Source organism: Ochotona princeps, chromosome 2 (genome assembly GCF_030435755.1).
Source record: "Ochotona princeps isolate mOchPri1 chromosome 2, mOchPri1.hap1, whole genome shotgun sequence".
Classification (NCBI taxonomy): domain Eukaryota; kingdom Metazoa; phylum Chordata; class Mammalia; order Lagomorpha; family Ochotonidae; genus Ochotona; species Ochotona princeps.
The window spans coordinates 65,042,238-65,058,457 of record NC_080833.1 but is presented as its reverse complement, the minus strand read 5'-3'; the positions used below and the strand labels follow the sequence as shown (position 1 = coordinate 65,058,457).

General features: G+C 41.9%; 2 protein-coding genes across 25 annotated transcripts in view; one reads left to right on the top strand and one right to left on the bottom strand.

Moving 5' to 3' along the window:
• The window catches only part of DNAJB4 (DnaJ heat shock protein family (Hsp40) member B4), a 30,363-nt gene extending 23,835 nt beyond the window's left edge, over positions 1–6,528 (bottom strand). For all 6 annotated transcript variants that reach the window (XM_058658441.1, XM_058658451.1, XM_058658448.1 and 3 more), the window contains exon 1: positions 6,245–6,528. The gene's annotated coding sequence lies outside the window, so the exon portion shown is untranslated. The remainder of the gene's footprint in view (positions 1–6,244) is intronic.
• Positions 6,529–6,944: 416 nt separating this feature from the next.
• The window catches only part of FUBP1 (far upstream element binding protein 1), an 89,678-nt gene continuing 80,402 nt past the window's right edge, over positions 6,945–16,220 (top strand). For 16 of the 19 annotated variants that reach the window (XR_009244494.1, XM_058658384.1, XM_058658338.1 and 13 more), the window contains exons 1-2: positions 6,957–7,216; positions 14,599–14,689. Coding sequence is in view for 18 of the 19 variants with exons in the window: in XM_058658384.1 (XP_058514367.1) it covers positions 7,103–7,216; positions 14,599–14,689 (205 nt within the window). In the remaining variant the exon portion in view is untranslated. Of the gene's footprint in view, positions 7,217–14,598; positions 14,690–16,220 lie in introns of all 19 variants that reach the window. The other 3 variants (XM_058658361.1, XM_004582102.3, XM_004582100.2) reach the window with 1 other exon arrangement.

Genomic DNA, 16,220 nt, shown 5'->3' with positions numbered 1-16,220 from the left:
TGTGAGGGGTACTCAGTGATATACAACTTGAGATGAAGTGTTCCCCTGCTTGGGCCTTTAGTCAGGCTTACAAAAGGGCACAATTCAAAATGATAATTAGGATAACAATGACTAACATTCATGAGATTTTTTTCAAATAATTCAATGAATACTAGTAAAAATTTTTAATGAATCAATGACCTTTCTGATCATTAAGCTTCTGTCATTCTGGTTTTCAAATCATTAATAGAGTACTACTAGTTAGACTTACACAAATAGTCTGAAAGCAAATAGGGAATTTGCCAAGTAATGTGTCATTTAACATTCACCGATCACAATGCTTACTACCACAGATTCAGCACAAGGAACAATACCCAACATTTTTATTGAATACATGAAGAGATAAGTAAGTACCTACTAGACACCAGGCATTATTCATCTCAAAGGTAAACAAGACAGCTCCTGCCCTAATAGCTTAGCATTTAAAGGGTAACTGAAAACACAAACCAAGGTTGCTAAGAATACAAAAGCAAACAGCCAGTATAAGGTGAAATGGCTAAGCCATGTATGATGCCTGCATCCCATATTGGAATGCCTGGGTTTCAGTTTCTGCTTCTCTTCCTATTCCAGCTTCCCATTAATGCACACCCTGGCAGGCAGCACATAGTGGTTCAACAACTGTCAGGGGGCCGGGCGGCGTAGCCTAGCAGCCTAAGTCCTGGCCTTGAATGAATCAGGATCCCACATGGGCACCGGTTCTAATCCTGGCTGCTCCACTTCCCATCCAGCTCCTTGCTTGTGGCCTGGGAAAGCAGTTGAGGACGGCCCAAAGCCTTGGGACCCTGCACCCATGTGGGAGACCTGGAGGAAGTTCCTGGCTCCTGGCTTCGGATCAGCACAGCACTGGCTGTTGTCACATGGGGAGTGAATCACTGGATAGAAGGTCTTCCTCTCTGTCTCTCTGCCTCTCTGTATATCTGACTTTGTAATAAAAATAAATAAATCTTAAAAAAAAAAAAAAAGAACTGTTATGGGTCCCTGATACCCACATGGAAAAGCAGGATGGAGTTCTGGGCTGCTGCTTCAGCCTGGCTATTGTGAGGTTTGGGGAAGTGAACCAGCAGATGGAAGATCTAGTCTTTCTCTCTCCCTTTCAAACAAAATAAAAATTTTTAAATCAGTAAATAATGCTATATGAAAAAGGAGAATCTAAATGTCATATCTGTCCTAAACAGAAGTTTATTTGAAACTTAAAATGCATTTAAAGTAAAAGAAAACTATTCCATCTTGGAAAAAAGTATTTGTACCATTAGTTGCTATAATTACATAATCTGGCATAAACAATGATTATAATAAATCATAGAATAGTAATTATATAGCTTTTCCTAAATTGCTTTTTCTTCTCAAGTTTAATCCCTACAAAAAACTTAAAATATGAAGTGAAAATACTAGCTAATATAAAGCGACATGACAAATAGCATTAGAAGGCAAATTCCAAAGAGATCACTTCTATGAATAGACATGGAAATGTCAGAAGAGACGACGAAAATTCCACTAGAAATCCACAACAAAATTGTTATCCCAAGTGAGCATCACATCTCATACTCACCCATATTCAATCATGGATATCACTGGTATGGATTCTGAGTGTGCTAGTCTATTTCTAGAAGGAGACGTGAGCAGACAGAAAAGTCCTGATTGTAAAAATCAAGATGGCTTTGGTTCTAGATTCTTTTCCCCCTTGTACTCAAGAAGCAGTAAACCTCCATTTCAAATTGACTGAAATATTGCTGTTTTATAAAAAAAAAAAAAAGTTATCCCATGGTATAAAAGTACAAGATGAGGAAGCTAGTCTTGCTTCTGCAACTAACCTTCAACTTGTAAAAGGCACTCAAGTGATCCTGAGAACCTCCTGGCTCCCAGCTGAGGACCAGATCAGCTCTGGCTGCTGCAGCCATCCGAGGAGCCAAGCAGTGGGCGAAGACCTCTTTCTCTTCCCCACTAGCTGTAGCCCTGACCTTCAAGTAAAGCAAATGTATCTCTAACATTTTATCTGAGGAAATAAAACTTAATTTGCAAAATGCCTTAATGTAAAATGGTAGGGTTTGTTTGCTTACTTTAAGATTTATTTGACAGGCAGAGTTACACAGAGACATTTCATCCGCTGGTTTACTCCCTAAATGCCCCAAACCGCTAGCACTCCACAGTTTGATGCCAGGATTCAGGAACTTCCCTCAGGTCTCCTAGCAGGTTGGTGGGATCCCAAGTACTTACACTATCTTCTGCTATTTTCCCAAGCACATCAGCAGGGAGCTGAACTGGAAGTGGAGCAGCTGGGTTAGAACAGTACTTATAGGCTAATGCATGTGCCACAGGCAGAGATAACCCACTGTGCTACAATACTGCCCCCAAAAGGACACTTTCCAAATTTTTATTAACAATCAAATGCAATGTTTTCTTAAACAAAATGTAGCCTTCTCAAGGATCTTACAATGTCCTAGCTGCAGGCCTGATGTTCTCCAACCCTGCCTTACATAAAGAGCAACCATCCGTAAAGAACTGCGGCTAAAGTCTTGGTAAAACATAATTAAACCATTTTAAAAATTAAGAAAATTAGGAAGCTGTGAGCCATACCCTAGAAATTAAAAGGGGTTATGTTTCACTGGTTATCTTTTTAAAGACAACTCCATTCTTTGCAAATCAGGCTACCTGGGTTGAAATAGCATTTTTAACACTGACGTGTGACCCTGGGCAAATTCAAGCTAATTAATGGATGTGTACCTCAGCAAAATGGAGACATTAATAACCCCTATTATAAACCTGGGGGTAGAAGAAATTAATTCATGTAAAGCACTGAGGAGAGTGTCTCATATGACATTAGATATTATCAGCAAGATTTCAGAGTTAGCTATAAATGAAGACAAGACACAGCCCCGTCACAGACATTACCATCAGCTGGGACTTCTCAAACCATAAAGGGGTATGACAGTATCATTGCTATGGCTTTCCAGAAAACATAGGGAATGGCTAGCCAATAGTAAGGTAGAAAAGGTTGGTTTGTTTGTTTTTCCAAAGAAAAAGGTAACTGCAAACGCCCAGGGGCTGTGTAGTTATAAACAGGTAGGAACGGCAAGGAGTGTAAAAAGCTGACTTAAGATTCATCAGTGGTCACAGGCAATTTCCTAATATTCTTCAGTCCTCTAACAGTCCTTCATTAAGCTACATCATCAAATTTGGCACCCAAATCAAGAGTAGAAATTTCTGGTAGCTCAGGGTGAAATGATATTGCAACTTCAAAAAGGAAATAAATCACTGTGTAAGAACACAAGACTTTTCTTTAAGCATCCCCACTTTTCAGATCCAAATTAAACTCTTCTTTCTGGTATGCTGGTAAAAGAACTCTTACCAGAAGATAGCTCAAGTGCTTGTGCCTTCACCACCTGCACGGCCCAGCTGGCTGCTGTGGGAACCTGCTGAGTGAACCAGCAGAGGGCAGAGAGCCTTGCTCTACCTTTCAGGTCTACAAATGGGAAATGAGCTTCTAGTTGTTGACAGGGAGGGAGCAGGGCAAGAGTCACTGAAGGGAGGGATCCGCTGCACAAGTCAGGAGGGAGAGCTCCTCAGGAAGCAGTTGCTCTGAAAATAAACTTACATAGAAGCAGGACACACAAATCAGACTTAAATCTTAAATCTTCTGGGATCAAGTCCACAGCATTTTCCACCACGGTGGGCTCCAGTCTAGTTACACATGGGTATCAATAACATGGTTCCTTAAAATGCAAATATTTGCTATTTCCATTCATACATTACTCTGAAATGAATTCTAGAAATTCAATGAGAAAGGAAAAAAAAATAGTTAATCAACCACCCTGCTCCATTACTTTACGTCGCTGCTCTCCTCCTCAAGCCTAACTGGTCATCCTATCTAAGCACACAGGAAAAGCCAACAGAGGGGCCAGAGTGGCAGTGCACAGGCTACTCCTGCACTAACAAGCACCAGCATCCCATATGGGCACTAGTCCACATTCTGCCTACTCCCAACTCAGCTCCCCGCTTATGGCCTCCGAAAGCAGTAGATGATGGCCCAAAGCTTTGAGACCCGCATGGGAGACCCAGAAGCAGCTTCTGACTCTGGATCGGCTCAGCGCTGGCTGTTGCAGCCACTTAGGCAGTGAACCAATGGAAATAAAATTTTTCTCTCTCCTTTCGGTAAATCTGCCTTTATAGTGAAAATAAATCTTAAAAAAAACACTTTGTCTTTCCTTCTAATATCTGCCTTTCAAATAAAAATAAATAAATCTTGGAAAAAATAAATCATCAAGCTTCTGTATGAGAAACCAATTGTAATATAATCACGCACTCCTGAGCTTTAAGTACTGGTACTGGTCTATGAAGATAACTTCTGGAGAGTGGATACATGTTCATTATTTATAACACCTCACGTATTACACACAAATTTTTAGAATACACTTTTGCAATATTGTAGTAGGTCCCACCTACTACTTCACTCTCCAAATGCCTGCAAAGTTGGAGGGAGGGCTCGAGTTCAAATTTTCCACATGGGTGGCAAAAACGCAACTACTGCAGCCACTGCCTCCCCCGACATCTGCCTTAGCAGGAAGACACAATCCGGAGCATGTGAAATCAATCCCAAGTACTCTCACATGGGACCTGGCATCTTTACTGCTAGGCCAGCACATGCCCCTGAAGACATTTTCAATTGTTGGAACTGGTGCTGCGTGAGAGCAGAGTCAAGGACACAGCTCAACACACCATAGTGCACAAGTGCTGCAAAAATAATCACCTGGTCCCTAAAGGTCAGTAATCCTGAGACCAAGTCACAGCTGTTCCAGAAGCCACTTGTCAGTCTTCACACAAGCATGCCGTATCAGAGATGGCTCCTATCCCGACTGCTCCACTCAGATTCAGTTCCCTACTATGTACGTGGGACAAGAGCAGAAGGTGGCCCAAGCAGTTGGGCTTCTAGCTTTAGACTGGACCGATTCGGCTATTGTAGACATGTGACGAATGAACCCAACTGATAGAAAACAGTTTTTGGTTTTCTTTTTTAAAAGATGTACATATTTGAAACAGAATTAGAGAGGGAGAAACAGAATCCTTCATCCACTGGTTCACTCCCTAAATGCCTGCAATGACTGGGATGGGGCAAGACCCAAGCAAAAGCCAGGAGCTTCCTCCATGTCTCCCATCCAAGAACAAGGACTTGAGCCATCTTCCACTGCTTCCCCAGGAGCATCAGCAGGGAGCTGGATGGGAAGCGGAGCACCCAGGAGTGAAACCAGCACCCACAAAACAAAAAGCAGAAAGCATAAACCAAAAAAAAAAAAAAAAAAGATTCACAAAAAGACAAAAGGAAATCCTGCTCCAGACTAACTTCAATTTGTTCCACTTCTACAATACTAAAAAGAAATTTAAGTCTGTACTCATTTCCAATGTCGAAAAACTAAAATTAAACTGTGGTTATACCTAAGGTTTGTACATTTGAGGAGCGAATTACCTAATTCTGGAAAAATCATGGTAACCAAAAAGTCTGACTGGCATATGCCTAATTACTAAAACATGAAAAATCAAACACGTATTAATACACACTTATTAGGCAACTTTCTCAAAATATAACTGAAAAATTCCTATTTGGCAATACCACCCAATGCCACATTTGACTTTCTGTCATACTGTCATGGTTAGTCCAGTGCACGCACGGTTTTTGCAAATATGTACAAATGCCACTAAAACGCAAAGGAAGGCTATGAAGGAAGGCAGGCTATGAACACGCCAAACTATAAGTAAAAGAAAAAAACTGATTAGGAGAAAACTAATTATGAACCTCTTATGTCCTTGTGTATATAAAACTGGTTAGTGCTGGCTGACCATGCACCTAGAGAAAGTAGACAGATTAGTTTGGGATTTACCAGGAAGTCCGCAGCATACAGTTTTCTGTTTCCCTAAAACCTACACTATGAAGAGCTTTTTAAAAAACATTTAATTCAAAGAAAACAAAATACCACAGTTGAGAACATTTTCTTTAACCTTTTCATCAAAATGGCAAGATTTTTCAAAAGAAAGTTCACTGTTACACATTACGACTTCCAATTCCATCTACTTCTATTAACATAGTAAATTACCCGTCACAATATGCTAAAGGGAGATCTAAAGAAATGTCCGAAACTACTTGGTAGCTACAGTAAATAAAGTATCCCAGAAGGATCTTCCCTGGGATGATACATTAACTAAATTAGAGCATTACCTTACATCTGAGAACCCACGAGTTTGGGCTGTCAAAGAGTACTTCTAGGAAGTCACAAAGTGAATTTTGGCAAAGAAACCGGTGCTGTTCTTAACAATAAGGACCGCCACAAAACCGGCCGCGGACACATGCACTACGAAGTCTGCCTAACACTGAATTTTAGGAACATGATTTTCTAAAACAAGAGGGCAGTCATCCTGTCTCAGCCTCATAACACTGTCTCAAAGAAAAAATTGAAGAACAGCGCGAGAACAGGGCTCCAGCCTGAATTCATCACCACTTGCGAAAATAAAAACGGAAACGCCCGATGGCCAGAAGGAATTAAAAAAAAAAAAAAAAAAAAAAGCCAGGGACTCTCTCCAGCCCCGACCACCACGCGGGGTTTCCAGCCGCCTCGGCGGACGTTTCCCAGCGCATCACCGCGCGGCGTGCCGGCCTGGCCCCGTGACCTCGGCGCCGCCGCGCGCTCCACACACTGCCGCCTGCGGGCCGTCCGCCCTTCCCCGGGACGCCTGGGCCCGCCGCCCGGCACGGCCTTCCGCCCCTCAGGCACAGCCAGGCCGCCTCACCGCCGGAACACGCGGAGAGAGGCGGGGCCGAGCGGAAGCCCCAGCGCGCAGAATCTGAAATCCAAATCTCGCGACGTCATTGCCTTTCTTTTTTTTTTTTCAGCCGCACCCCGCGGTTTGCGCGTTGTCTCGGAAACATCGCGAGACTTCCTTCTGTCCCCGCCCCTCTACGGCACGATGGTCGCGCAAGAATGTGATAGAACCTCGACGGCCGCCATTTTCTCTCTTTCTTAGCAGTTGGCTGAGAGGAGGTCTCCAGAGCGGCGGCAGCGGCTGCTATAGTGTAGCCATGGCGGACTACTCCACGGTGCCTCCTCCTTCGTCTGGCTCGGCTGGTGGCGGTGGCGGTGGCGGAGGAGGAGTGAACGACGCCTTCAAAGATGCACTGCAGCGAGCCCGGCAGGTACGTGTGGAGCGCGCGGCGGGAGCCGCAGCCTTGCGGGACCCTGGCTGAGTAGGCCACCGCGGCCCATGCCCAACCGGGGGAGGAGGAGGATGGCGGTGCCGCTCCCGGCTCGTGCCCCGCCGGTGCCGCCGCCAAGGGAGCGGAGCGTGTTTGTGTGTTCTGGGTGTAAGGCGCCGGGAGCCGCCGCGCGGAGGGAGAGCGTCCAGCGCCGCTCCGCCTGCTTGGGCTCCCCTCCCCGGGGCTCGCTCGGCCCTCTCTCCCCTCATCCTTGGGTTGGAGCGCTCACAGGGGCGGAGAAGGTTCTGGTAGGGCGCTTGCACGGGGACCCGGACCACGAGGAGCCGCGGCGGGCAAAGGGGTTTGCGCGCCTCGCGTGGCGGTGGACCCGGCAGGCTTGGAGTGCCTGAAGAGCCTTCCTCCGGCCGGCATTTCTGTGTCCGGCTGTCCCCCCGTGGTGCTCAAAATGGCCTCGGGCCGGTGATCCCCGAGGTTTCAGTTTGAATCTGCCTCCCTGTTCCGAGTCGTAAATTGACCAGACCTCTTTGTGTTACGTAGCTGCGTGCATCTGCCCTGGAGGCACTACTTTCCCTGATGAAAGCTTTGAGCTGAAAACACACGCACCTGTATCTTAGGAACATCAAAGGTTTGGGGGTTGTTTTCCCTCCCAGTTTGAACTTTATTGGTAGCTCTTTAACCTTAATTTTAAAACATTTTAAATACCGTTGTGGACTTGCAAAGAATCTTGTTACAATGCTATACACATAGTACTACGTGCTAGACTTTTTAAGGTGAAGTAAGAGACAGTTAAAAACCAGTTTTGTGATAGGTTTGGATTGCATCTTTCACTTCATTAACTTTTTATTTTTTAAAATTTTATTATTATTGGAAAGCCGGATATACAGAGAGGAGGAGAGACAGAGAGGAAGATCTTCCATCCGATGTTTCACTCCCCAAGTGAGCCGCAACTGGCCAGTACGCGCCAATCCGATGCTGGGACCAGGAACCTCTTCCAGGTCTCCTATGCGGGTGCAGGGTCCCAAAGCTTTGAGCCGTCCTCGACTGCTTTCCCAGGCCACAAGCAGGGAGCTGGATGGGAAGTGGAGCTGCCGGGATTAGAACCGGCGCCCATATGGGATCCCGGCACGTTCAAGGCGAGGACTTTAGCCGCTAGGCCATGCCGCCGGGCCCTACTTCATTAACTTTTATCCTCCCATACGATTGGAAGGATCATTGGGTCAAAACGGTATTCATAAAATGATACACCCATACTCTTAATTTTCCAAATGTGAACCAATTTAGAAATACATCTTTGTAACCTGAAGTGTTCAAGGGTGTTAGAGTGATCGTAAACGTTACTCTTTTTTTAAGCAGTTGAAATATTAATGCAACTGACAAGTTCTTACAAATGGTTTTTTTCCAGTTTGGGTTAAAAGACACATTCTTGTAATCACTGTATTGCACTAAATGTTAGGTGCTGGAAATTATTAAGTGGGTGAATTGGTTGCCTGCTTTCTAGGAAACTATGAAACAGTCAAAGAACCAATGCAAATCGGCAGAATTATCTGAATACTTCTTTGATTAAGGGAAGACTAAACACATTTGGGGCAGTGAGTTCATACACCGTCTCTGATTGCAGAACACCAGGGACAGAGTTCCTAACTGCTTGAGTAAAGAGGTGATCCTTAACACTGGGCAGTAGAAAGTGGGTGAGGGTTTGGCCAGGGGAGAGCAGCAGCAGCAAGTGTGTAGTATTTGGCAGTGGAGATGAAGTGAGGAAACCTGTGGATAAGGTCAGAATACCCAAAGACCTTAGGTACATCTGCATTCATTTAAAATTATTTCAGTAAAAACACTGTAAAATATTAAAGCTCTTCAAACAAGAATTACTCATTACGGGTGCCAGGAAATTACTGGCTGCTCTGCCATCATTGCTGTAATGGTTTGAGTGTTTCTGTATGCCAAGAATGGGGAGTCTTCTGCCGAAGGTCATTTGGGTGTTTAAAACATTCACGGACCATGCAGATTTTTCAGCTTAGAAATTAGCCTGACAGAGATGCTCGACTGTATGCTTGGTATATGCTTGCAATGAAAGAATCTTGACTGAATTTGAACTACAATACTGCAACAAGGTGGAGGAATCCACCATGGGGGGAGGGGGTGGGGGAATCCCAGAGCCTATGAAACTGTCACATAATGCAATGTAAGTAATAAGAAAGAAAGAAAGAGAAAAAGAAAAGGAAGAAAAGAAAAGAAATTAGCCTGACATAGGCTCGTTAAATTTCAGTTCCCTCCTTGCAAGTGCTGTGACAGGACCAGATTAAATGATTGTGTGGCCCTTTACACTGCCTTGACTGGACGGTCCTCAGCTCTACTCTATAGAATTCATCTCAAATCTGAGATTGATCTTTTGAGTGGAATTACCCACAAAATTTCTGACAGCAGTAAAACAGCTTCATTTTGTGGATATGTGTAAGGGTGGGGTGTAAAGGAGAGTATTGGGGCTGAAACAACATGGTAGATGAATGTCTGAACCACTTTGTGCTTGTAAAGTGTATGGAATTTTGTTTCCCAGATCCCTTCCTATCCTTGTTTTTGTCTTTGTTTGGGGCCCCTTTAGATTTTTTGGAAGAAAGAGGTATAAATGTAGCTTTTTAACCCAGTAAAAGCTTCAAGAACTGTGCCAGTGTTTGTGCATGCGTGTGTGCGCGCTGCTTTGTGGGAAGGCAGGGTGAGTGGTAGGGCTCTAGATGATTGTCCAAGTCTTTATTTCCAGAGACTCCCAGTTGCTTGTTTCTATAGCACTAAAAGGTAATTATTGCACAGGAGCAGCCAGATTGCTTCTCAAGTTTAGAGTTTCCAACCTGTACATTGTAAAATTTAGTTTTTGTGTATATCAAGCTTTAACTCAGAAAGTAAGATTTGGGTCCTTTGAGTAGGTGTTTGTCAGTTACAACAAGTAGAAATTTCAGTGTATTTGCATGCTTTTTTTCTTCAGATTATTTGAAGGTAGACCCTCTGTTAGTCATTAAGTACTTAGTTACTCTTGAAATTCTTTCCTTAATTGTAAAAAGGATTCCAGCTTTATTATGTTGTTCGGCTAAAATGAAAATGTAAGGTTGAGTTGTTGGATTTTTAAATCATCGATCTCATCATGGGAAACTGACATTTCAGAATGAATCTTATTTTTAAAAAAAATCGTAACAGGATAGCAAGGCTTGGTGGTCATTACAGTAATCCAGTAACCAAATAGTAATGGTGACCATCTTACCAGTTCACATTTCTGGTGTGTGCTGACTCCATCAGGACCTTGCTCATGGTGGGTAATCAATGCTTACGAGTAGAGCCAACAGATATCTTTGGAGAGTTAAAGTAATAATGAAATCTTGTTTTGAAAATATATACTTTGAAAATTTATTTTTTGAATGCCTGCTGTAGAGTTATGTCAGATCCAAGGTTTCAGATTTCTTTGTGTCCTTGAATAACCTTTTGTTTATAAACACATTTTCCACAAATTAAATCTTGTGAACTGTATTACATAGTTAGATTAGTTGTATGTGAGCAGTGAGTTGTAACTGACCATTTATTGAGGACATAGCACATGTTGGGGCTCTATGTTAAGCATGGCTTATGTTAATTCTCACAGTCATCCTATAATACAGGTGTATAAATTCTCTCTTCTATAGATAAGATAGATTTGGTGCAGAGTGCTTGATATGATTTGGGTACACACAGCTCTATAAAATAAGTCAGCCAGTTTCACAGCTTTTCCTCAAAGAGAAACACGTTTAATACTCTGGAAATTGGGAAATAGGATTTTTTGGCATGTGATAATTTGCTTAATAATATGGTGATTGCCTTAAAACTTTTTTACTAAAATTGAGTAATACGACTTAATTCTTGAAACTCCAGAATTACTGGGTTTTAGAAATGACTGGTGAATGAACCATGCGCATTCAAGAAGTAGAGCAAAGTCCAAATGGAAAGTATGAGTTATGTTTATAAATTAAAATCAAGATGTTGTCCTTACTGTATGTCTAATGAGGTGGATATAGTTGAAAGTTGGAAATGGAGTTTTAGAAGCTAATTCTTAATCCTTTTTGTGAGGACCTAGACAGATATTTTCTACTGCACTTGAGAAGTTGATCAGTTCTTTTAGTATTTTCTTTTAGTAAAAGCTCTTTGCTGTATGCATTATTTCTGTTTCTGAGATGGTGTTTTTGGTTCTTCAGTAAACCAAGTGCCAGCTTTACTTTTTCATGTAGATGGTTTTTAGTACCATTTAGTGAATCGGGAAGTATAAATGAGTGTCCCCTCTCTGTCCCCTAATTCAGCAGTGTGTGAAAGCTGATTGCAGAAGATAAAGCCTAGGCCATTTTCCTTTCTGTAGTACCATTTTCTGTGACCTGAAATACTACCAGCAATAATGCCTAGCAGGATATTGAAGTTCCTAAGAAACGTTCATATGCTGAGTGCTTTTACTATGTTAGAAGGCAGTTTTCAGTTTTTTAAGATGGCTAGGAACTAGTGCTGGTTTATAATAATTGTTACATACTGAACTTGAGTGAATGATTGAGACGAATACTTTATCTCCTGGTGCATTTCCCAATGGCCACAACAGCAGATCTGGGACAGTCCAGACCCAGGATCTGTGAACTCTGTTCTGTTCTCCCACGTGGATGACATTTGCACCATCTACTACTGTCATCCCAGGCTTCTTACCAGAAGCTGGAGCAGCAGCAAAATAGCTAAGGTTGGAACCTACAGACCAGTATAGGATGTGATGTCACAAACAATGGTCTGACCTATTATCTGTAACACCAGTGTCAGGACATAAATTTTTCTTAGCTGTAGGGTTTATTTATTTTAAAGCTGTGGGAAAAGAGGTTTTCCATCTCCTGATTCACTATCCAAATGACCACAGTTGGCCCCAGCTGGGCCAGACCAAGCCCTGTATCCTGGGATTCCATCCAGGTGTCTCCTGTGGGGTCAGAGGCCCAAGCACTTGGGCTCTGTGTCTTCTGTCTTTCCATGTGCATTAACAGGGAGCTGGATGGGAAACGAGCCAAGACTTGAGCCAAAGCTATTATGGGATGCCAATATCACAGGTAGTTGCCTTAGTGGCTGCCTGGGTGGTTGGGTTGGGTTAGGTTGGAGTGTTTTTTATTGGTTTTGAGCATTTGAAAGGGTGGGCTTCCATCAACTGGCTCGCTCTCCAGATGTTTGCAAGATCTGAGCACATTAGGAAGCAGGGACATCACTGCTGCCTTGTTCGCTGTCCTGCAACAATGGACTTGGTGCACAGGGCCAGTAAGAATACACATGGACTACAGACTGATGGTCAATAGCGGAAGATTATTAGTGGCATCAAGCTTTTACAGACTGGTGGTCAGATAGGACAAGGGAAGAGGTATTGAGGAGCTTACCTAGTTGCTATAAGCCTGTCTATGAAACCCATCAGTTTCCACACCCTTTTCTGAAAGAATTTCTTTGTTTTATATATCCAATCAAAGTGTCCTCATTCAAGTGATGTCACTTGTCCTACACTGTTTCACAGGTTCCATGTTTAGTGGGAAGCTGGTATTGACAGCCAGGACCTAAAGTCAAAAGCAGGCATTCCTGCCTGGGTGCCAGTGTTTTAATCTTGACGCCTTAGGCCCACCTCAAGGTTGATATTTTCTTACTCTTCATTTCCTAATACAGGTAAAGCTGAAGGCACTTGGATTAGTATCACATCAGGATCTCTGCAGGATTCTAAACACTCAAGTTTGCTTTATTACAAGCTTGCTGAGTTGAAAGAATAACACAAAAAGACATGTTGATCTTACATGAAAGTTGGGAAGTGTGTTTTTTTAAATTTAAAATAGTTATCACTGTTACCTAGGAAGGGGGAAAGGAATGAGGTAAGGTGGGATGATTAGGTACTAATGTAATGAGAGGAAAGCCTGGAGTTCTGGTATTTGCTGATGCTAATGTATTATAGCCTGTAAGGAACAACTAGGGTGGACAAATACTAGAAATGGAAATGTAAGGTATAATTGGCTTATGGTGGGTCTGTGTGGTGAGATACTGTAATGAACCCCTTAAGACTGTATAGGTTTTATGTGTTTGAAAGCCTGATGCAGTCTACTGCAAAATCCATCATTCATTATACATTTTGGTAATAAATATAAAGCATGGTGTACGGTTTGACCTGTTGCTGACATTCAACAGTATCAGTCCAGTTTTTTTTGGGGGGGGGGATATAAAACAGCTGTCAATACCCATGAATTGTGCCACATTTGTGACTTGAAGCCAATATTTTTTATATTTGCGTAGCTAAGTACCAATGGTATTTGCCTTGCGAGAGAGAGATTTTAGTAGAATTATGGTTCCTACAGTTGAGAAACTCTCTTAGAGTGGAGCTCCCCAGATTTGTGCATGTATGCCTAGAACAGCAGTGTCCAGTAGAAATACAACAAAAGCCACAAATTTTAATTCAGCATATCTAAACCGTGCAATCTGACATGTTTCTAAGATTTTTGAGATGCTTTACATTTTTCATATTCTAAATTTTCAATTTCCAGTATATTTTTAGTAACTTATTAATTAGAACTAGCTGCATTTCAGATACTCCAGAACCACAGTCTTAGAGACACCTCCAACCCCTGAAGTGTTCATGCTGTCTGTGTCCACACATTCTCTCCCCCTGCACTTCCATTTTATTTGAAAGAGATCTCTTAGACAATTGGATCACTCCCCACAGTGTGCAACAGCTAAAGCACAGTCACGTGGAACCCTCAAGAGCCCAGGACTTGGTTTGGATCTCCCACAAGGGTGGCAAGGACCCCAATAGATGAGCCATCACCTGCCGCCTCCCAGGTTGTCCATTAACAAGAAACTCGAATAACCTATCTTGTTCATAATGGGGTTCAGACACCCCAAGCAGCATAGTAGCCAGTACGCACACACCTCTTGAACAGTCACAGGAGAAGTTAGGACCCAGGGCTTTGTTGTTTGTTTTGATAAGTTGCTTGATCTCTTAAAAATTCCTAGTTGAGACAGGCATTGTGGCCATAGGCGATTAAGCCACTTCCTTGTGGTATTGGCATACAAAATGGATGCTGTTCTATGTGCTGGCTGGTTTACCTCAGATTCAGCTCTCTGCTGATGTGCCAGAAAGAAGCAGCAGATGACTCAAGTGTGAGGGCACCTGCCACCCACATGAAATAGCCGGATGAAGTTCCTGGCTGTTTTGCTATCTGGGGAGTGAGGCAACAGATAGATCTCAGTGTTTCCCTCTTGTCTCTGTAATCCTTTCAAAGTAAATAAATTTTTATTGAAGAGAAAGATTCCTAATTAATTGCTGTTTTGTTGATTTAAAATTTTTTTTTCCTGTAAAGATCGCAGCGAAAATTGGAGGTGATGCTGGTACATCACTGAATTCAAATGACTATGGTTATGGAGGACAAAAAAGACCCTTAGAAGATGGAGGTAAGTTACAATTTAAGTAATCTACAGTGCTTAGTGGAAGTGATTTTCATATTTCCAATTATTTTATTGGAACACTACTTTGTTTAAAAATTTTTTTCAAAAATTGTAAGGCTTTACTTTGGCCTCGAAAGGAAGAAAAGAAGACAAGGTAAGTAAAATTTCAGTCAGCCAGAAAATTTTCCCTTAAGAGTTTAGACTCGTTTTCCCTCTTAAGAATTATACCAAACTGATGGTTTGGACAGACTTCTTGTTAATACTTGTGGGAAAGGGGGAACAAAAGTTGGTTAGGGGACATTTCATATGTTTTTCTCATATGCAAATGAATTTTTATATGCTATATTATTTTCCTAATTTGGTTTTTACTTTAAAGGGGGAAGTTGTTACAGTTTGCTACTCTAGTGTGTTGTAGGTCATACAATTTGTAACTGTTTTACTTTGCTGTTTTCAGGCTTAAGGTAAAGCATGGATTAAATCAGTGGCTTGGCAGGGCTTTGTAATTTTTAAAACCGTAATTATTGATCTTAAAACTGCACATTTTTTTGAGGCTTGCTGTATGGATTTTGAGGTTTCTCTTTGTCTTTTTTAAGGATTCTGCCTAAGCCTATGGAATATATTTACAGCTTTTGTCCAGGAGTACTTGGTGTCCTTTTATTTGTCTTTCATACTTGCAGAGAGGCTTTTAATATACAAAAAATGAGCTAGTGATGCTTCAGATGTTGTATGTAATGTATTCTTTTTATTTTATGTGTAGATGGCTCTTGGACAAGTCTGAGCAGTACAACACACTGGGAGGGAATGCCCTCTCCTTTTAAAGGCAGGAATTTTTATTTATTACCTGTGTTGAGTATGTAAACGTGAAATAAATTGGTGAACTATATGGACACACATATTAGATTATGTGTCTGGATTTTTGTTGAACAACAATCTGATGTCTGATTTTATTTGTGGGGGGGGGTGTTGCTTTGAGCTGCAGGTTCTTTTTCAGGGTCTGCCTTGTGTTCATCTGTGTAATGGATTTAGATGAAGGTAACCATGCAGTTGGTTTGAGTTTTTTCTGAAGTTTTATGCTGTGAAATGTTTGTTTAGGAATAGAACAGATTACGTTGTGATTGCCCTGCAATGTGATTTTTTTTCTTTGTTTCTTTGTGGCATTGTCAGGATACACTCAACTTTGGATATGTCAGCTTTTCCACTTTGATAATCTTCCACACCCCGCCCCACGCCCCTCCTTAGTTGCTACAGCAGAAGCATCCTTAGCCTTTACCTTGTGGTGTTTTGCCAATGATATGTCATTTTTAAAGTGCTTAAAATATAATAAAGTTAGTGAATTAATGGAGTTGAGCATAATTTTTTCTTTTTTTTTCTTTTTTTGTCTGTGCATCTTTTAAACATGAAGAGAATGACAAATATGTAATTATTTTTTAGATTTACTGAGTTTCGCTTGAATCATGGCGATAATTCATTCAAATAAAAATCCACAAAAATGTTTATTGATATTCTTGCTTGAGGAAGAAGCTTTATGTTTATTGGC